The sequence below is a fragment of the Struthio camelus genome, chromosome 5, assembly GCF_040807025.1.
Source record: "Struthio camelus isolate bStrCam1 chromosome 5, bStrCam1.hap1, whole genome shotgun sequence".
In the NCBI taxonomy this organism is placed as follows: domain Eukaryota; kingdom Metazoa; phylum Chordata; class Aves; order Struthioniformes; family Struthionidae; genus Struthio; species Struthio camelus.
This window is the reverse complement of record NC_090946.1, coordinates 41710765-41733060: the sequence shown is the minus strand read 5'-3', so window position 1 is coordinate 41733060 and position 22296 is coordinate 41710765. Positions and strand designations below refer to the sequence as shown.

General features: G+C 49.8%; 1 protein-coding gene across 9 annotated transcripts in view; it reads right to left on the bottom strand.

The window, feature by feature from the left end:
- Window positions 1–13231, bottom strand: part of MGA (MAX dimerization protein MGA) — a 65323-nt gene extending 52092 nt beyond the window's left edge. For 7 of the 9 annotated variants that reach the window (XM_068945947.1, XM_068945952.1, XM_068945951.1 and 4 more), the window contains exons 1-2: window positions 4685–4800; window positions 130–1275 (exon numbers count right to left, since the gene is read on the bottom strand). In XM_068945947.1, coding sequence (XP_068802048.1) covers window positions 130–1193 — 1064 coding nt within the window. In that variant the 5' untranslated portion in view covers window positions 1194–1275; window positions 4685–4800. Of the gene's footprint in view, window positions 1–129; window positions 1276–1737; window positions 1825–4684; window positions 4801–13001 lie in introns of those variants that run through there. The other 2 variants (XM_068945950.1, XM_068945949.1) reach the window with 2 other exon arrangements.
- Window positions 13232–22296: the final 9065 nt, after the last annotated feature.

Here is a 22296-nt window from a genome sequence, read left to right as displayed (position 1 = left end):
CGTGTGTTCTGTCATTTCAGGTCAAGCAAATTTTAACTATAAAACTGCCTACTGAGCACCCCATTGTTTGATGTTTTCCCAAATACTCACTCGATCTGTCTTTGGGCTAAAAGAAGAACGTTACCTCACCTTTCAGAGACTTCTTGTTTTAGCTTTGGCACATCACCCGAAGACAGGTCAGTGTCCAGGAAACCCAGGAAGTCCCTTTCTGCATTAAAGGATTCTTTTTCCAAATCAGTATCTGATGGATTCTGAACAATGAATGAAGAATCTAAACTTCTCTGATGCAAATCCAACGCATCAACTTCAGCAGGGCGACCACGATGGCTGGGAGAGCTAGAAACGCTACCCCCTTCCAGTTCTAAGTTACTGTTTTGTTTCACATCACGCTGAGGTCGACTGTTCAACCCATCATCTCTGAATCCTTTAGCAAAAGGGTTGTAATCTATTTTAAGCTGGGTAATCTGGATGTTCTGGTAGGCTGTAACTGCAAAGAACTCTGTCTGTGGAAAGGTGAAAGTATGGACATCGGGGCCATTGAGCTGGATGACTTCTGTGGCTTTGTCTGCAGGCACCAGATGAAGTCGGGGCAGATAGCGGTGCATAGAATGCAAGATTATATGACCCTCCTGGTCCAGCGTATTGTTGGTAAGTTTGAGTTTATAGAAGGATACCGGCTGGTGCATCCAGTACTGGCCAGTGGACGGTGATTCTGGATGAATAAACACTCGCCCTAGAACATGCGGTTCTGCCTTCCCGCTGGGCTCCCACCAACGGCCGTTCCATTTGTATCGGTGATTGTCCACGGGGGATATGTCCATGACTAGGATGTATTTCTGACTGGCATCCAGACCCGTAATCCAGTATCGGCAGTACGGGAACATGCGCCTCCCCTGCTTCGTCAGAATCATCTCTGTGTTGCGATGGTAGAATTCGTTCCACATACTGTTGTTATCTAGGGTTACAGTGATGCCCCCTGAGACACAGTCAGCAGGGAGGCAGGTCTTGACTTTGGATTTTACTGGAGTTGACACACTACTGGCAAGGGCACAAGCATCACGGTTTGCTACTAGGATTCCTTGGTCAGCTTTACCATTTCCCTGCTGCTGTTTCAAGATGACAAAAAAAGCAGGTGCTGCACCTGACACAGTCCCCCCATCCCGGTTACCCAAGACAATCTGCTGTTTCTCCATGATGAGCACTCTTATAAGCTCTCAAATCAAAGGAAAATTCTATACAGTTCTTCTGGATAATCTTCTACTTGTGTTCACCATTCTGAAAAAAAGGGAAACAAAGTTAAAATTATTAAAATACAGTCTCTCTAGAAAAGTAATTCAGTGTCAAGAAAAAATCTTTCAATATTTTTCCATGTTAAAAATATTTAGAAGATAATCGGTACTACAACATCAAACGCAATTAGGAGATAACAAATCAAGGTTACCTGTGCATATATAATGCAGGCCTTACAGACACATGGGCTATGACACCTTTAAACTGCATTTTCCTGACTCGCTCACTACATTGGAGCGCTCTTTGTTCTGATACTGTCTCAACTTTTCAGGTCACTTACTTAGGAAACATCAGCATTTGGCAAAACATACAAGCTCTCAGAAGAGCAAATGGCACATCTCTGACACAAAAACAGAAGTCATTTGCTCTTGCCAAAAAGAAGGAGGTCCCAGAGATCTAGAATTTCTGAAGATAAAAAGGGGAAAGGGAGAAAAAAATAATTAAAACCTTTTTCTCCACACTTCTTTGCTGAGAAAGACCAAGTTTTTGTGGTTGGGATTTCTTTGGGATTCCCCCACATATCTCCAAGATCTTCTACAAAGTCAGTCCAAGGCAAAGAAAGAATGGAAGAGGAAAAAAAAAAAAAAAGTCATTCAAGTGAGCAAGCATTGGGAAAAAATAAACAAACCAACCTCCAAAAAACCCAAGCAGCTAAGATTAAATGGTTGAATGGAAAACATCAGACAATCTTAACTACCGCTGTCTTCTAAATTATGGAAATAATATACGTGAAATCAGAAAACATTTGTACTGTTATCATTAGCCTTATCACTGTTTAGGGAACTAGAAAAAAAAAAGTTACCTTTATCTGCACATACACAATTCCAATATTGTGCCTCTACCCCACAGGTAACTGTTATGTCAACGTTCTAACAGAAGATCATAAACAACTTCATTCTTAAACATTTTGTACACTTTTCAATGTAAAAGTTTAAGTGTTTTTTAGTAGCTGACAAGAATGCCGTTCCCACACTCAAACGTGTGGTTTCTTTTAACCTTATTGCATATGAAATGCAGCACTGACAAAAAATGATTCAGTAAATACTATGCAAGTGTGTAGCTGGAGGAAGCAGGAACCTGGGACAAGTTAAAAAAAAAAAAAAATCACCAGCAGTCAGTTGCTTAAATTCAATCATATTCAAATTAACTCATATTCACAAGTTTTAAGTGAATTAGGTATTCCATTAGTGGTATTTATTTTTGTTAGAACTGAATTACTGTAGGAGAAAGCGCCTCTCTATGTAAAACAATTCCCATACATATGTGGGAAATGACCTTAAAGCTCAGGAGGTGGAGAATTTAAACGCCTTGGTGAATGTTCTTGACGCCTAGTAAACATGAAACACCTAGTTCTACACTTTAAACCTTGCACTTTAGAACATCATATAAAAATTAAATCGGGGGAAAAAGCAATCTCTAAAGGTTTGGAGACCTGGGAAGTCAGAAGATAATTTTCTGTTTTATTTTAATGAGCAAAAATATTTTTTCCACATATCCAAACTTTAAGGAGTATGGCACACAAAATGAATTAGCTGTTCAAAACTAGCTGTATATTTCCTATTTTAAGAATGCTGCCCTGCTTTTTCAAAAGAGCATATGTGAAGTCCTGTATAAAGCACTGAAAAACAGAAGGGTATCCCAAAAAAGCTTTTTAATGTTTACCGATAAAAATGCAATAGAGATACAAAGCTTTGTTAAAATCATAGAACTGTGGAATGGAGAAGGAAATCACATCCCAAGTAAGTTGTGTGTGATTTTCCATCAACTTACCATCTCTATATATACATACAGCATGCTTATTGTATAAAACATACAACCAAAAAAGTAAGTTCAAATTAGTGCTGTACAATATACAACAAAATTCTAGCTGCTTATTAAGGAAATACACAACCAACATGGTTTATAATCAACAGTTTAAGATATGCAGAAAGCCTGTAACTGTAACTATTTCAGGCAGAACTCACAAACACCAGAAATAAATTCAAAAGAACTTAACAATCATGCATTCAGCAAAAATTACATGTGTATGAAGAGCTGCCGAGTCTGTTTGTCTTCCAATGCTGAAAGTTCTTACATGGGACTATTTTAGTTATTTATACCACAAGCAATGCTCACATTACCAAACAAGTCCAAGGCAACATCCATTACAACGTGATTATGTGCAATTATGGCACAGAAAACTGAAAGCTATGTTATTTTTGCACGAATATGGCCTATTACAAGAACAATTTCACACATCTTATTACACTTGGTCATACATGCTAACCTATTTTATTATCGCACAGAGCCTCTGCTACAGTATTCCAAGGCAAGTACGTGTATTTGAAGAAGTTCTAAGCAGCTTCAAAAAATATTTCACCTATCCATCCAGATACAGGCTATGACTTTAAATTTGAAAACTGACATCTAACTAAGCAAACAGGACAAAAATGTTTGAAGTCGCACCGGGAGGTGCAAAAAAGGCAGGAAAACGACGAGATGTGAAAGACCTGCTTGCGAGAGAATCTTCTGCCGACAAGACCATGATTTACACGTACAATGCGCGCAGGCACAGCATCACAGCATCACAGCATACGCAACTTTCTGTTGCAAAGGGCAAACACCAGTAAGGGCTGCAAAGCCGGTGAAGAAATCTCAGCGCTCCTGCGAGAAAGCACGAGAGGCGCCAAAGCGGGGCCGCCGAGCCGCGGGCCGATGTCGCAGCCCGCCAAGAGCCGGAGCTGCCGCTGCCGCGTTGCCGACGGGAGCGCCGCGCCGCGCCCAATGGCAGCGGGCGGCGCTGCCGTTCAAGCCCGCGGCCGCGCTGCCGCCCGCCCCGGCGGGGCCACCCGGGCGCGCCACCCCCGCGGCGCCGGCAGCCCGCAGGCGGCGGTGCCTCCCCGCGCGGGGCGGGCGGCTCCCCAGCCACGAGCCAAGCCCGGCACTTGTCGCTTTTCTCCACTTCCCCCCCCCCCGCCCCGGGAGGAACGGCCCCCAGCCGGAAGCCCCGGGGTCGGGCAGGCGGCGGCCGCCGGGAGCCGCCCGCGCCTTTCCGGGAGCGGCAGCGGCCGGAACCGCCGCCGCTGCGGTCCCTGCTGGAAGCGAAGGGAAGCGGCCGCGGCACGTGAGGGCCGGCGCGGGCCGGGGCCGGGGCGCGGCACTCCCGAGGCGGCCCCGCCCGCGCGTGGCGCGGCCCCGAGGCGGCGCCTCGCGCCGCCACCGGGAAGCGGCCCGCGCCCACGCGCTGCCGGGCCCGGGGCTCGTCGCCTCGTGGCTGCGCCTGGTGTTAATTTTCGCAGTTGGGGCGGCGGCAGGAGGTGCGGGGGAGGTACGCGGAGGTTACGCGCACCGCGGCCGAGACGGGGGGGGGGGGGGGCGGCGGCGGCCCCGACCGGCCCCGCTCCCCGGCAGTTACCGTGCGGCGAGGCGAGGGGCCTCCCACTTCCTTTCTCTTCACACGGACCGTGTGTCCGCCAGCTGGGGACAACGTGCGTGCGCACCCGCGCTGACGTCACCGCGCCGCAACGCGCGCACGCGCGCCCTGAGCTGGCGCCCCCCTCCCTCCCTCCCTCCCTCCCGCCTGCCCGTCACGTGCCCGCGCCGAGCGCCGGGCCCGGCCGCCCGGCGCCGCGCCGCGCCGGCCGCGCGCGGAGAAGCTTCTCGAACGGGCGCGGCCGCGGTGCTGCGCCGCACCGAGCGTACCGCGGCGGCGCAAACGGCCGGCGGCCGCCGCCGCCTTCGAAGCCCCGCGGGGCTCCGAGCAGCAGCGCCGCGGCCCCGCCCCCTGCCGCGCAACGGGACCGGGCGAGGCGCCCGCTCGCACTGCTCCCCCCGGCGGGGAGAGGCCCGGCCGCGCCGCCCCTCACGGCCAGGGACGCGGCCCGCGCCGACACGCGACGGCCGTGCAGCGGCGCCGGGAGGATGCGCTCCGCGCCCGCGCTGCGCACGGAGCGCCCGCCCGGGCTGGGCAGCCCCGGCGCGCCCCGCTCCCGGCCCGGCCCGGCCCCGGCCCCGGCCGGCTCCTCCCGCAGACCCAGGAAGCCCTGGGCTCCCCCGCAGCCTGCGCGCAACGGCCCTCAGGAAGCGTTAACGGACACTACCCCCCCCCCCCGCCCGGACGGACCCAAGACCTAGGAAAAGCATTTGCGTGGCCATCTCCGCGGCAGAGGCTGCGTCTCTATTTGCTTGTTTTTTTCAGAAAACACAAATTTTCTTTTCTGCACAGAAGACACAAGTCCAAGTGACTTGGACAAGACAAAAGCCCAAGACTTGCAACTTGAGCATGGCTACACTGCACTCGCTGCAGGGAACAGCATCAGTCTCCAGTGCTCTGCACAAGGTTCCACAGAATAGTCTAATGCACGAGTCAGAATTTGACCCTACAACACCACAGCTTAACAAGTGCCACATGACCTTCAGACAACTAATATAAACTTGTCAAAACCATGCCCTAAGTTACCCGAGTGCTGAAGAAGGACCATCATGCCATGGAGGTTAGGCAAACTAGATAAAAAACAAAACTTGGCTTAACATAGCCTAGGTCTTACAGTTTTCCTGTACTCGGCATCTACACAAACACTGTTCCAAGCCATCCCCTACAACGGGGGTCGCTTACACATGTTAAAGGAATTACTATTACATTTTCTAAATCAGGTGCTTCTGAGAATAGGCCCAGTAACACAGAACTGGGAATACTAATGAAATTCATGTCAAAATGCAGTATGGTTGCAGGTAAATACCAATTGGATTACCCCCTCTTTCTGTTAGGGTTATTTATTTTACAATACTACATCCACGGTCAAAGGAGAGATGTTCACACACTGGTGCCAAAAAATCAAGGCATTGAAATGAACAAACTCCAGAGTCCTCAGCACACCAGAATTTTGTACTGATTACACTCTACGATGAACCGTAACTTCATTAAGGCTGCTCCTCTGTTTAACCAGCACAGTTGTGTCTTTGCTGTTACAAAGCAGAAAATTGTCAAAACCAGCAGTATTACAAAGGCCAGCACTCCTTTGAAGGTTTACTGGCATCAGAAATTTATGCTATGGGAGATCATCCCAAAAGCACTTAAGTTAAAAAAAAAAAAAAAAAGTTTTTCAGACTCTTGAAAAATATGCATCAAAACAGTAACATAGGTATATTGTTGAAAAACTTACAGACATAGGTATGCTTGTAGCAGAAAATCATGGACTATTTTCCCTTTTAACTAGAAGAATGGACTCAGGCTGGAAAAACTGAAGATTAAACCCACTCACTGAACAGAGAAGCTGCTTAAATACAAAATTCTCCAAGTATGAAAGAACATATCAGATTGTGATTGTGGTACTTTTAGCAGTTTATAGAGATGACAGGAAGGCTTTAGCCTCATATACTTGATATCGTCCCGGGGAAGTGCAGGGGGGAGAGGCACCACAAACATGTATAACATCACATTTGGAAGTGGGGACAGAAGTGAGGAGTTAAGAGGGGAGGAAATATGAATATCAGAGAGATGTTATTCTTTTTGTTATGGGTCACATTCAGATAGTCTTTGAAATACCTTCACATGGCCATTCTCTCTCACAAGTTTCTAAAATACCTCAGCACAAGAAAAGCTCTTTCTTACCTAGTATGCAGTGGATAACAACCAACTACTTCCCATTTGCTATACGAAAGCAAGAGGAAGAAAGGAACCAAGAAAGCATTCCAGTTTAGTTATAAAAAAATTCCAGTTTAGTTATAACTCTATTATAATTCAACCTGTAACTTTTTAGTTCACTTTGACTAGGTACTGTAATCCTAGTCAAAGGATTCCTAGTCAATTACTAGGAATCCTGCAAGCATATCTGAAACATTTTTTGTTCGCTCTCAAGTTTGCTCTTTCCTTGGTATGTTCTCTGTGCTGTCCTATTTTCTCCAAAAATAAAGTTCTTCTAATTTTCAGGTTTCTTACTTCTGGATGTCTTTTTTTTTTTTCTTCCTTTTTTTTTTCCTCCCCCAGAAGGCAGCTATTAGTACCACCAAGGGCAGCTGAGCAAAATCAAATAGCAGAAAGTGACATGCTTGTGGCCCACGAGCTACATGTTCCAATGATAATGGAGAAGCAACACCAGGCAGTAGACATTGCCAAGGTTTTTGCTACTGTTTGGCCTAAATCAAGTAGAAAACCTTGCCTGCACAGAAGTGGAACCTCTAGTTTATCAACAGAACAGCTTCACCAGTAGAAGCCAGAGCAGTCTCATTTAACTTTGAAGGCAGTCTTGCTTTGAGGAAGTTTGACAATGACTTGCTGAGGTTCCTCCCAATTGACATTTTTCTATAGTTCTGAGCAGTTCATAGCAAAAAAAAAAAAAAAAAACACACACACCCACTAAAGAGCTACATTCCAATTTAATCTGTACAAATATCAGTTTGCACTGATAGCCTTGTTTGTGCTAAACATCATTGGGTAGTACAGAAATGAACTGTTTCATACCAACTGAATATTACCCTCCATGATCAGTGGAGCTACCCTACAGTAACTAGTGAAGTGATGGTTGTTTTTGAAACTCTGAAGTTTACTACCTAAAAGTATTCCCTCTTCCCCCTAAATGCTCCTTTCAGACATACTCCCTGCTTTGCAGCACCCTGAAAGCATGACCTACAGTCTCTACAAATTGTATTTCCCAGTGGTATCTAGCAAATCGTAATTCCTTCCTTCAGTAGTGCCTGCAAGCAAAAAGTGCAAATTCTAAGCCTACACAGTACAAGAAAGTTGCCGCCTGCAACTTAGGCGTCAACCAATAGTCCACAAAGTTGCTAGTTAGAGTTCTAGAAAAAAGCCGAGTCCTTCAAAAACTGGTATTTCTAACCTACCTCAAAAAAGAGAGTCAGTAACAGATCATCAGCTGGAGGGTCACAAGGCCCAGGCTTTGCTGAAAATCTCTATGTGGAAGAGCAACATATGTTGCAGACATAGCTGAAAACCTGTGGAGAACATGAAAGAGGTGGAGATTGTATTTTTAGTTAGCAATCTCCTTTTTGGTTTGAAAAAAAAAAGATCTCTACTACCAAGTAGAGCTACAACAGGACACTTCTGTCAGATGGTATACCTTGAGAGGCATTACTCCTGGAGTACTACTGGAGTATAGAGGAAGCTTTCAGTTCACAAACTCACTAGCTAAAAATAACAAACACAGTCAAATATGTTGTGTAAAGTTAAAACTAGAAAAAGAGTAACCAAAAAAAACACCACCTTTCTTTAGCCACTTCGGAGAATCATTAGCACAGTAGCACACCACAAGAAATCTGTTAATTCTGAAACTATGAGTTGGATTAAGCTGCCTGAACAAAGGCGTATCATTCCATTTTCTACATCACTAGTCATCCAACTGGTCTCCAACTGCTACTCCAGAAGAACATCAGCCTTCTAGAGCTGAATTTGTCTGCTGTTCACAGATGTCTTAAATAACCTAGAGCACTAAAATGGCACTGGACTCCTAAGCTTGGGTAGCAGAATCCCAGTCTAAATCTACTAAAAAGTTTACAATATTTTATTTACAATATAAAAGTAGTGCAAGTTCTTCCCTTGGTTATACTAATTAAGTATAGTCTGATGTCAAGAAGAGTATTAAGGTGTAAGTGATGACAGAATCTAGCCAAAAAGTCTGACATAAAAAAGCCATTTTATTGTAAGAAACTAACTTGCAAAAAAATTAGTTTTTCCAAAACTAGCTTTTCTTGCTGATGCAGATGTGCCAAAATACGTAACTTGTAGGTCATTCTGAACAGCAGCTGACTCCGGCTCAGCTGCCCACTCCAGCCCCACACAGAACTTACTATCCCCACAGCAAGCATGACAGTTTCTAAGGCATCAGTTTTCAACCCAGAGCACTAGTTTATACTAAGTCCAAATTCACTTCTTAACACTTGAGGCCCTGAGTATTCTAGGATGAAGTAGCAGCAGTTCAGGAACTGCTTCATAAACTGTCAGCCGCATCCTTGCAAGAGCAGCAGTTTCTATTGCAGAACAGGGTAAGCACTTTGTGGGGGGAAGAGGAATACCTGCTTCAGCTCTCCGGTGCTAATATTTTCCTACATGAGTCAAAACTTCCAGTCCTCCAATAAAGTTATTTTGCTTAATAGCATTGATCCTGCAATGTACAGTATGCAGTCGTTCTCTATCCCCCAGGAGTCACCTAAACTTTTGGGGGGAATACAGAGATCTTTCCAAGCACTGAAGACTGAAGAATAGAAATATACAATTTATTTACATAAAGTATGAATCACTTGGTGGAGGGCAGAAAAGTCAGTTTTCACTCTAAATAATCACCTTTTTTTTTTTTTTTAAACTATATCGGTAACTACGATATGTTACTATTTAGGCATTTTAAATACATTTTTGCATATTGCTTCCCATATTCTATCAGCAAGTCATTGATATGCCCACTACTCAAGCACTCAATGCAAGCTTGCTACATTTTTTCAATATATTACTTCAAAAGCCAAAAGTTATAAAATAAAAGCATACAGCAAACTTTTGTGCTTTCTGCCATACAACACTGGCAAAAGCAAGCCACAACCAAGAAGAATAACACAAATTTCATGAGTTTCACTCCTTTTACAGCCACCATGAAGAACTTGTACAATGTACATGAATCTTCAGATGAAAGTGTTGTCCACAGCATAGAAAAAAATGAAGGTACAAACAAGAAAGCTGGGCAAAACAAGACAAGAAAGTAAAAAAGACCTCATCTGAGCTCAGGACACAAAGTTACTGTTTTATAGCAACAATCATACCTACATAGTCACCTATAGCTCTAGTCCATCAAGTCATAGCTGCCAGCAAGATCTCTGTGCCCCTTTTAGACCATGGTAAAAAGGAGAGTAACACCAGTTAAAGCACTAGGTAGATTTAAAATCTGGAACCCATCTCCATCGATCTTCATTACTGACTTACCCTGTGGTCAGGCAGACCACACCATACTAGCAAAATGCACTGTATTGCAAGAGTTAGCAAAACAGCACATCATTCCATCATCACAAGTATTTGCTTAACTGTAATTAGGTGATAGTCTTGCCATTTCCCAATTGGCTTTTTCTGGTGATAGTGACTGTAGCAATGAACACAAATACTTTTTCTGTAGATGTATTTTATCTGGCTCCCACATTCATTTTCTGTCTTCTGTACTGTTAATGTCCCTTACTGCCTTTCTGGTTTGGGCTTCATTTTTTCTGACTACCTTCGTCTCGTGACAGACCTTCTCACCCATATCATTTTTACATCATTCTTCCTTATCCAGTTCAGAAAGAGGCATATCAAGGATTTATCGTAGGTACTAAAACCAGCCAAAACGCAACAATGAAAGGGGTACTCCATATTACTGGGGAAAGAGAAGAGCAACTCCACCATCATTAGACTCTTGGTTCTTCAGTCACCCAGTAAAAAATAGTAAATAATATCATCCCTAATTGTGGAAGAACAAGACATCAAGTAAGCTTTGCTGTTATCACAGCCAATGGAACTGTTTTCTAATTGCGTATCATGGCGGAATTTGAGTAGATCTTCTGCTGTTTATGAAGCAGCAACCTGACAACAGCCTGTTCTTAGGCAAGAGCTCTTTCCCATTCCTCTAGGTGGAGATCTTTTTTCACTGGGTTTGTGAGAAAGAAGGGATTGTATTTCCAATCCCTTAGGAAACTGGGCAAAAAAAAAAAAAAAAAAAAGCCAACAAACACCACCACATACATTCAAATTGACTAAATCACTTTTAAAATAAAAAGGTAGCAAAAGCTACAACAGAAAGAATTTCTTTTCTAGTAGGTGATCAAATAAGTGCCTTCATAAGTAAACTAACAGTGGTTTCCCTCCAGTGTGTGTTTGCCTCCCATGACTCACACTATAACACATGCACCAACACTGAGCAGACAACCAGCACGCATGACTAAAGGCCAGTTACTGCTAGATGGACTACACTGTGAATGAATTCTGCCCATCTCAATTGGAACTGAAAACTATGGTTTTTTCCCCCACACATACATTTAAAAAAAAAAAACCACTACCCATATAAACATTTTCTAGCAGAATCAATTCCTCATTCTGATTCTCAGTACAGACACACAAACAACTGTGCTTGCAGGCACTGGAAGGATACTGCAGCATCACAGTGAGTGGCTGTGCAGGGCAGATCACCTTGAATTGGTATTGCCATTTTGTACAGTTAATTCACACCTTGCCTCTTCTTTATGCAAACTTCAGTTTTCAAAGTCTGTAGCAACTTCAAGTCTTCAGCGCTTTGGCTCACTCTCTCCAGCATGGTTAAAGATAACCCACAAGTTTAGAAGTTGTGCGTGAGCAGTAAGATAGCATGACTGCATAAGCTTTGATGTCTTAAGAAACTAGGCAAAAAAACCTCAAGCCACATCGCTGGAAGCCACTCTTCTTACCAGGCTGAAGAAACACCTGCTAAGCCTTATCCTTCCAATTGCTACTTAAGGTTACTTTCCCAGCTTTTAGTTCCCTGTCGAACTTCCCGTTAACTACCTTAGCACCTAAACCCACCAAGAACTGAAGAACCCAATCCTTGCAGTGCACCACCGCTCAAAGGAAGCGCTGTTGTTTATTTATGAGGCGGCCCTCCGTGGGAACGCCCTGCAGGGCCTGGCGGTGACAGTCCCCGGCGGGCTCCACAGCCCTGAACGCGCAAACCCGCCACATGAAGCCGGCTCTGGAGCCACGTTAGCTCGGCCTCGGCTCCGCGGCGTTCAACCTCCACTAGGGGAAGGCAGGAAACTACCAGAATAACGGGCGGCGCGCGGAGCGACGGAGCCAGACGCCGCGTAAACACGGGCTGGCGGGGAGCGGCGGCGGCGGGGCGGAGGCGCGGGCTCGGCCCCTGCCCCCGCGCGGCCCCAACGGCCGCCCGGCAGCCTCACGCGACGTGCCGAGGCGCACGCGCGCCGCCGCGGGCCGGCCGCCTCCCTCGAGCCGTTACGCCCCGCCTCCAGCGCGCGCGGCGGAGGGACGGCGAGGGAGGGCGCGGGGCCCTGCGGCCGCCCGCTTCTCCCTCCCCCCCCCGCCCCGCCGCCCGCCCCCAGCGGCGCCGGGGCGGGGGGGGGGGGGGGAAGGGGGGCGTGGACGTCCCAAGGCACTGGGGCAGGCCCCCGCCCTGCTCCTCCTTCCCCGCGCGGCTCCCGGGGAAAGGGCTCCTGGGCGGCACGGAGCCGCCTGCAGGGCGAGGCGCGGGGAACCCAACCCCGTCTCACGGCTCGCACCAGCCACGCCTCCGTCGGAGGACGGTCCCGGAGAGCGCGATGGCTCCGGGACGCGGGAGCCCGGCCCGGCCCGGCCCGGCCCGGCCCCTCCGGGCCGCAGCACCCGGATGCGGAGCCGCGAGGCTGCTCGGCCCCTTTAACCCCCTCCCCCCCCAACCGACCCGCGTCACGTGACCGCCTGCACTTACCCCCCCCCCCAGTTGCCCACCCGCGCGCTCCCGCGGCCGCGACCCCGGAGGAAACGGCGGGGGGGGGGGGCCCGGGAGGACAGAGAGGGGCACCCGCAGCCCAGCGCCACCCCCGCCCGCGGCCCCCTCGCCTCAAACGCGGCCCCCCTGGGCCGTAGAGGCACGGAGAGCGCACGTGTGATTGGGCCGCCGCGGTCACGTGACGCGCACACCTCACGCCACCTCCTCGAATAAAACTTCAAAACTGGGGGGGGGGAGGGGACAGGAGCGCGCGGGCAAGGCCCCGAGGCGGCCGCCAACTCCTACCTGCCTCCCGCCGCCGGCTCCACGCGGCGCCGGGCGCCCAGCAACACCCCAGCCCACGCGCCCCGCTCGCAGCTCCGGAGGCCTTCGCCTGCCACGCGCAACCTCCTGCCGTCTTCATTGGCTGCAACAGCCCATCACGTGGGCCGCTCCCGGGTTTTTTTTTTTTTTTTCCTCCTCCTCCTCCTCTGCCTCCCCCGCCCCCGTCCTCCGGCTCGCCGCGCGGCGGTGCCGCCCCCGCACGGCCGGTACCGGCGGGCGGCGTTCAGTGCGCGGCGCTCGCGGGGGCGCAGGCGGCGGCGGCGGTGGCGGCCGGGGCAAAGCTGCCTCGCGACGCCCGCCAGCGGCGCCCTCCCGATTGGCTGGGGCCGCCCGCCGACGCACTTCCGCTCCCTCCGCCTAGGCCACGCCCTTCCTGCCCCTCCCCCGCCCTTGCGCGAGGGAAACACGCCGCTCGCGCGTGGGCCGCACGGGCGCGCGATCGCCGTTGGCTGCCGGGCGCCGGTCCCGCGGGGCGCGGCGGCGCGGCGGCGGCGAGCAGCGGCCCCCGCCCCCGGGGCGCCCCCGCCCCTCCCTTCCCCGCCCCGCCGGTCCGGCCCGGCCCCGCTCCGCTGCCTGCGGCGCCGGGCCGCGCGCGGGGGCTGCGGCCTCTGCGGCGGCGCCCCCTCCCCCTTCCCCCCCCCCGCCGCCGCCGCCGCCGCCGCCGCCGCCGGCCCCGTCGCGCCCGGGGCCCGCCGCCGGGGGCCGCTGGTCGGCCGAGGGGCGCCGGGGGAGCGGCCGGCCGGGGTGGGTGGGGAGCGGGCAGGGGGGCAGCGGCGAGCCCCGTCGCAGGGCTTCAGCCTCGCTGCTGCGTCCGGCAGCGGCCCGAAAAAGCCGTGGTCGGTCCTGCATCGACGAGCGCGGCCGCTGGGCACGTTCCTCGTGTTTTAGCGAGGCTTTTTTGTCATCTACAGGGGCAGCTGCCGAGGCAGCGAGCATCGCTTCTCGGGTCTTCAGGGCCGGCTGCCGCTGCGCCGTGCGACTCGTGTTTTAAGGCTTATTTTAAGGGGCGAAACTGGGGGAGGCACGTTTCCAAAGCCGCTCTTAAAGGTTCCCCCTAGCAGGGCTCAGCGTCTTCCCTGAATTCTGTCATCCGTGCCGCGCTGACTTGGCTGTGATAACTCGGTTACCGAATCTGTAAAACGCCTGCGTAGGACCCTTCTCTAACCGCATGAACGTCTGGGGGGAACAGGCTTTACATACGCAGCCCGCTGTTCTTTCTTACTTTCTGTGGTATTTGCGAAGGCCAGACAAACGCACTCATTTGCACCAAGGTATAATGTGTCGGTCGTGATGGAGTAACAGCCATACATCAAGCTGACTTAAAAAGCCACTGCCCAAAGTGAAACGCCGTTGCACGTGACTAAACACTTTTGTACCTCTTCAGCGTCTCTCAGGCACAACCTCATTGCTTCAAGAGGACTGCTGCAGTGAGGCTTGCTTGTTGAGTAGAACTGTACTCGCGCTCACTACGGAGTTAACACAAAGTTGCCTGTGGTTATTCATAAGCTGAAAGAGTTTAGCAAATAAAGGCTGTATGACCTTCAGTGTGGGAGGTATTCAATAATACCTCTAAACAGAACACCTGTATTTTTTGTAGGTGAAAAAAAAGTGATTCTGGAAGTTACCATCTAGGAAATGTATATTCAGTCCATAGCGAAATAGTGGAACAAATGTTAAAAAAAAAAAAGTAAACATTTAGCAGAGAAGAAAGCGTGAGCTATAAGCCGCATCAGTACATAAAGATAGATAGTACTGGATGAACTTGATGACAATTGTAAATAAAACTGAAATGAACAAAAAGTACGGTAACTATACGTTAATGAAAAAAAGTTAAACATCTTGCAAAATCTTGCAAAATCATTTCAGATTGACTTGGTTATAGGCAGGTCACATGTAACAAAAGCTAATTTAAACTGTAAACAAAAGGTGTGATAAAAGGCACTGCAATGTGTTCTGCAGGAGCGTCTGCAGCCCTAGACTAACGTTTCTGGGATGAAGGCCAAGGCTTTGAAAGGTCCCTAGTCACCGTAGGAATCACCATTCCTTGGGTACCGTAATACTGCTGAGAATTTGTGCCAATACGACTTAGGAGACCAACCAGAAACGTAAAAAGGGAAGTATCTAGTTAGGCATACATTTACACTTTTGCAAAATCTGGCCTTTCAATTTCCTTTCTAGTCAACATTAGTTTATACTTGAATTTCAGGAGAATGGAGGGGTTGGTTGCTAGGTCACTGAGATGCTTGCAAGTATCTTCTCTGTCCTATTAGGGAACTATTTGTTGAGGAATCCTTTTAAACAGTTTACAAATGTATTCAAGTATAAGCTAAACCTTTGTGGAGTCTTTGCAATTTTATAATCAACGTTTGGAGTCATTTGGGTTAGGTTAGCATTAGGAGCTAGATTAGAAAGCACTGGTGGTGTTAGGTCCTGTATATTTGGAGTTCATGAGCAGGTCAAGGAACCACCAAGTTTCAACTATTTCTTTGAAATTATTACTACTGTAACAAGAGATGCGATGCCCAATTCCTAGATGTAAGATGCATTTTAGTTAACAGGAAAAACAGAGAAAGCAGCAAGCAAATTAAATTTGTAATTTGACGTTAAATTTAATGATGTTGCAAATACAAAAAAGACCAAAGAAGAAAAACAAAGGCAGCCAAAAATGCTGGGATATGGACAAGCGAAAGATAATACGTGCAGGGGAAATAGATCATTGATATTTATTTCAGAGAAAAAAGACATTTTGAATGTAGGAGTTTTGAAGGAAATCTTATGGTGTTTGTGAATGTCATAGAAATGAGCCAAGAATGCAGTATGGCTGGAAAAAAAAGCGTTGTTTTGGTCTCCAAGCACAGAAAGCCTCCTTCATCAGAGGAAGCCAGAGCTTAGGATTGCTCTGCTGAAAAATTTCCTGCGCCATTCAGATTTGGAAATCTTCATTTTGAAAAGGTAGATGCAATTTAAAGCAGAGATGACCAAACTACGTGGTGACGTTTTGCAGAAAAATTGCTGCTCATTCCGCTTTTTGTTGCCTACAAACTATCTTCTGTTTGTTGGCGAATCAGACTTTTTTTGAAAGCTAAGTGTTGGGACAGCAGAGTTAGCGAGAGAATCAGGGAGCTGAATAGGTGAGAAAAAGAGTGTTCCTCCTTTCCCACTCCTTTCCTTCCTGAGTACATCTGTAAAAGGGGAAACTGGGGAAGAGCAGTACCTGTTCTTCTATGGATCTGTTTGCCCAGGGCACGTGCTGCTTTTTCCCATCACTACTTCCTCCAGAGGCACCCACTCATTATCCCGTTTCTCTCCGCTTGCTCTCCTGTTCGCAGACGCATTTGTTCCTTCACCTCGCGCCCTCCACTCGCTCTGCACCAAACTGGAACCTCTTCAGCTCTCCCGTTCTGACCCCTCCCTATAAACCCATCATGAGAGTTCCCACGGAGGAACATAGTTAGGAAATAAAGGCATATGCTTCAGAGAACTGAGCAGAAACAGGCATGTCCTTTTATAGGAAGAAATTATACAGGTTTTGAGTGGGCTGAACTAGTGGGAGGAAGGAAGTATGATACAATGAGAAAGGGAGGTGCTAAATCTGGTCTACGCTTAAGGCTGGCCTTTTATTGCCAAATTCATTACCTGGTGTGTTTATTCCCAGTGACTGCAGAATTCAAACCCTGATAAACACATTTTGTTCTTCCATTAATAACATCCATTTATAATTAGTCATAAGGTAAAAATAATTACATTTGAACAACAATAATTGCATTTAACAGCAAGCACCCCTTCTATGCTTGAAGTATGTTATTTGAATTCTTAAGTCAATCACTGAAAGACTACAAAATGTCAGAATTAAGGATGCAACTTCCTGGGCACTGCATGAGTCAGGCTCATATGAAGAAAATAATGTGTGAATATTTCATGAAATCAGCATTACGCACATGGGAGACAATTGTAAAGCTGGCATTTACTCCCTTTCTAGGGCTGATTTTGCATCCCCAGCAGGGGCTTCTTTATCTGACGATATGGGAGGAAGGAAGGGTTCACAGATGGGGGGGGGGGGTCCCTCTCTAAGAGTCCCCTAATGTTATTTTCATTGGGCAAAGTTGTGAGAAAGATCAGTTGTCTTGGTTACACGTGGAGCCACTGCCGCTGTGCAGCGTCATCACGCCCGAAGCCTGAACGTTGCCCCCGCACGCCTAGCGCTGGAGCTGCAAAGGCAGCTCAGGGGCTGTACAGCAGGGAAAGGCAGTTATTTCCAGAGCTTGAGGCCGGGGATCCGATGCTGAGACCCGAACGGCAAGGGCAGGAAGAAGTCCTCTCCAGATCTTCTTCAGTTATTCCGCAACGAAAAGCGGCGGGCGCCCTGAAAGGCCTGTCGCTAGCTTTGTTGCCGTTTTCCTTTCATGGGCTTAGTGCAGCCTGCCGGCAGCTCACTTGTCCCCAGCCGGCTCCCCCCGGCAGCCCCTCTCCCAGGCGCCCGCGTCCGTCGGCCCCTGCCCTGCCCAGCCCCGAGAAGGAAGAGCCGAAACGGGGCAGCCTTTCAGCCTCTTCCGCGGGGCCAACAAGGCAGAGGGGAGCCGCGCTGCGGCGCTCGGACGAGGCGAGTTTCTGGCTGCAGCGCCTCGCCGCGCCGCTCGGCCCCCGGCCGGGTGCTTCTTTAAGGCAGAAGCGTCCTGGGGACGCGCCTGTGGTGGGAGGTTTCGCTGCGGGCCAGCTCCTGCCCGGAGAGGATGGCTCCCCCAGGGACCGGCGAGCAGCCGTCCCAGCACCGCGCCGCCGCTTCTCCCGGTTGCTTTATTCGCTGGAGGTTCGTAGTCCCCAGCTGCAACAAGCCCGGCCAAGCCCCGTACCTTTGCTCCTCCGTTTTGAAGGCAGGGCGGCCAAAGAGACCGTTTCCTGCCTGAGCGGCCAGCGCGGGCCAGGAAACACGGCCTCGTGCTGCTCCTTCGTTAAGTAACGGGTGACTCTGAGAGCGAGGGGTTAAGCCTTCCTCCAGCAATGCAGTGCTGCAAAAAAAAAAAAAAAAAGGGATTATGCTTCCTTGCAGGCGCAATTCCCTGAGGGCAGATCCTTATCGCAACAGAATAAATCGGAGACCTTTTAATAAACCGGAGCGGCGGAGAGGCGGGGGTGGGGGGCAATAAACCTTTCCTGAAATATTCGGTTAGGGAGCTGCGGCAGCCGAGGAGGAGCTGCAGGCGAGCTCGGCCGTGCTGGTTGCGGGAAGGCGCCTGCTGCCCCCTCGCCTGGGGCTTGTCTCCCTCCTCCTTCCCCGCTCCGGCCTGGGGGACCTTGGATGCCGGCGGCGATGGGGGTCCCTTCCTCGGCCCCCGGCGCAGGCAGAGGCAGACTTTGCGTGCCACTGGGTACCGGCAGCCGCTGGTGGCCTCCGGCACGGCCCGGGGCCGGTCCCCCTCGCCGTGCCGCTGCCTTGGTCCTCCACGCGCGGAGCCGCCCCGCGAGGGGGGCACCGCCGGGACGCCGCCGCGGGCCCCTGCGCTGCCGTTTGCTTTTCACCCGCAGGAGCGAGGAGCTGCCCTGGAGATCCCGCTGCAAGCACTGGTTGTGAAGCGGCTTGCCGGCGTGGGCGAGCGTCCGTGCACGAGGAGCTGCCGCTTCTGAGGTACCTTGTCTAAACGCCCCTGGCTGCCCTTTCTGCATGTGCCAAAGCCGCTCGTCGCTTCCTAGAATTATTTCCATGGAAATAGGAATTGTTGATGGTTTCTCAGATGTGGGAAGCCAGTAATTTTCATGCTGCAATATCGTCATGCAAAACAGCTTTTGGAGCCCTAAACCATGTGGGGCTTTAGGCAGCAGCGGCAGCCGCCTGCTCTCGCCCTCCTCGCCTTCCTCCACAGCGGCACCCGGCATGGCTCCAGGAGCCTGGCACTGGCAACATGAAGCAGCAGGACGGGCAATTTTATTACCTGAAGCAACCTGCTGCCAGAGGAAACTAATACAGATGTTCTCCAGGGCGTCCACTTAAAGCTAGCGTTATTCAGCATGCTACGTATTTCCTTGAAATGCCTCCAGAGACATTGTGATATGGCACAGACAACGCAACCACCAAAAAACAAAGAAATACGTGAAACAACCTCCCCAGAGATGCTGCCGATAAACAACATAACCACATCACAGAACCGCTTAAACAACCGAGGAAGTAAATAACCAACAAACAGTGCACAGCCTGAAAGCTGGCGCTTGCAGAAGGCATTTCTGCTTCCCTTCCAAGCCTGTTTCCCTGGTGGCCGCACAGAGGAACCCACCAACTGCACATCTAGAAACCTCTTCAGTTTTTACGCACCAAATGTGAACGCAAAGCAAAATGACTAGTTTGGGGCCAAATTCCAATTTGAGCTACTTCCCATAGTTTTGCAGAAGTCGACAAGTATAACTAAGGAGAAGTAAAAGTGTGGCCAGGAATATCTCCCTGCTTTCAAACCATGCGGAGTCAGAGACTAGAATTTTCTCTCTCTATCAGTTATGACAGAGAGAGAAATGATCAAATTGTTCCTTACTGACAACTGAAGTGTGTTAAAAAATATATTTGGAAACATAAGCAGGATTACTATGCAGTGCTCTCAGGCAAGCGCGTTAAGCAGAGCAGCGCCGTGAGGCCGGCAGGACAGCGAGGCTGCTGCGTCGGGCCGGCCCGCGGGAAACCGCCCCAGACCCACTGGGGCATCCCGGGAAAGGTCTGTGAGCGGTCGCCAAAGCACGGGTGCCAGCCAGGCACGTGCGGCTTCCTGCTGGATGGAAAGGCTCGCGGGGCCAAGCGAAAGCCCACCGAAGGCCCTGGGAGCCCTGCCAGGGACTGCCGTTGGCGCTGGGTCTGGCCCACGGAGGGCAGGATCCGCAGCTCTCCGCGTGACACCGCCAAAGTGGCAGAGCTGTGGCAGCAGAAGAAAGGAAAGCGCGACCGAGGGGAGGTGTTCAGATTACATGCAGAATAGGCTTTCATGGACAAACAGCCAGGAAGGGGAAATCCGCAGGGGAAAAATAACCCACTGGCTAACTGTGGAGGACCACATATAAATCACATATAGATCTGCAGATCATTAAATGAATGTCTTCAGACATCCGAAAAGCCCACATTTAACTGTATTTATAGGCCCACTTTCGAGGAAAGTAAATAATGAAACGTGAAGGATTTTGAAAACCAGGGCAAAGTCTGCTCTCGGCCTCATCTCTAGAGCCTCTCCAACCTCTGTTATATGAGGGCAGACAGCCATTCATAAGAGACAGAAATCTTATGCTGCAGAGATGTCCCGGATGGGCTCGTCACCCCTCACTGCCCCCTCTGAGCTTTCCCAGCTCTTGCCCTGCACCCTCCGACCCCGCTGCCTGGCTTGGCCCTCCGCAGCCAGCCCTGGGTTACCAGAACAGAATTTCATCCCAAACATCCTCAGAGTGAAACTTTGGCAACTTCCCGCTGGCCTAGGGCTTCTTTGCATACTCACAGAGGGGGTCACAGCACAAAAGTTGGTGCAGCAAGTTCAGCTGCTGTTTCCAACATCCTCTCTGCAACCAGAAGTTCAAGCAGGAAGAAAACCGATGGCAAACCTTATCTGCGGGCGCACCTGCGCCAAGGACAAGGTAGGTCCTGCCCTTCCGCAACACCTGCTGAAGGCAGGGCAGCACCTTGCTTCCAGCTGCGCTAACAGGTCCGGGTTAAAAGCAGGTATCGGGGAAACACCTCACCCTGCTAATGCATGGGAAGACTATAAAGTCTTGTCTTCTTTAAGATTTTACCCACGTTCTCCCTAACGTTGAGCTACGGACATCTTTTTCTTTATTTGCAAAGTTCACTGTCAGTGACGCTCTGTTGCCCAGACCATTTGTAGGATGTTTACTGAGAAAAAAAAAATCAATTAATTTTTCTAATGAAAGTTTAGAGTCTCTTTGGAACAGAGACAAGTGCAGATTTTCTACAGTCACAGATTTCTCCTGCCAATAAAATTTGGTCTAGAAACAGGCAAGCTGTAAAGCACGATTTTGAACTCTTGCCAGTCTTGTGATGGCATCATCCCACTGACTTCCGCGGAGCTGCTGCTCCCTGACCCTGCTGCCCCGTCGGCGTCAGGGCTCGCTGGTGCTAAACGACGCCTCAGCAGGTGCGCAAGCCTGAGGAGGAAAAACTGACTCTGGCCCAGCAAATCATCTTCACACAAGAGAGGGCCGAACACGGTACGAAGGCAGATGGGGTGAATTTCCAGATTACAGGCTGAATTCTTCTCTCAATAGTTTTTGGTTTTTGTTTTTTTTTGTTTGGTTTTTTTTTTGTGCCGGGAAACCAACCTCCGATGATCTCTGTGGATCTCTCTCGGATGATTTCATTGATTTGCACCTGTATAAGCAAAAGGAAAATCAGGCATTTTGTGCAGCAGGCCTCTAGTGTAAGTTCTGCTCGAGTGATACGGTGATTTTCAAGTGCAAGAGCATAAATCTCAAATAAAGTCCCTGTGGGCCAGCTGTTGTCTTCAATTACAGTATTGCAGCCCCCTACTGCAGCTTTACAAAACTGCTTTACCAAGCAGCCAGGGAATATTTCCCTGAGTATATTAAGAGAGAAAAAAGAGAAATATCAAGCCATATAATTCTCTGATAATAAACAGGTTCAGCTCTTCTCATTTGGGATTTTGCCCAGTCATGCCTGCAGAAGAAGATGGCCCACAGGCAGGGCAACAGCCCTGGGGATTTTAAGCGGTGACCCAGAGGAATTTCCTCAATAATATGGAAAATATTTCAAGTAACGAGCCAAATCTTTGCCTCAGGTGCAACCCTGTGTATCAGCTTCAATGGAATTGCACTGGCATAGTTGCGAGTGTTGGCAGACAAGCTCGAGTGAATCAGACTGGGGGGGAGGGAGTGTGAGAAGTTATCTGGCTTGCTCCGCCAGAGATTTCCACCCCCACAGCAGCGCTGGTAGAAACATGGGCCCATGCCTCATCCGCTTCCGTGCAACGTCTGCTGCCTTCGCTTCAGCCCACCTTGATCAGCCCGGCCATCGCCAGTCCTGGCTGCCAGGAACCCAAATGCCAACGGCGGGGAGTGAACGAATACTCGGAAGATGGTTACGTTTTAAACTGCCTCCGCTGTTTGCTAAGTAAATGCGGGTCAAAGCCCTGGATGTGACACAATTCGTGTAGTACCGCAGTTTTGTCCACGGCTTAGGACCCATGTCTGAGCCCTGCTGTGTAACGGCACGCAGTGGGTCGGTGGGAAGATGCTTCGTCCCAGAGCTCAGTCCAGATCC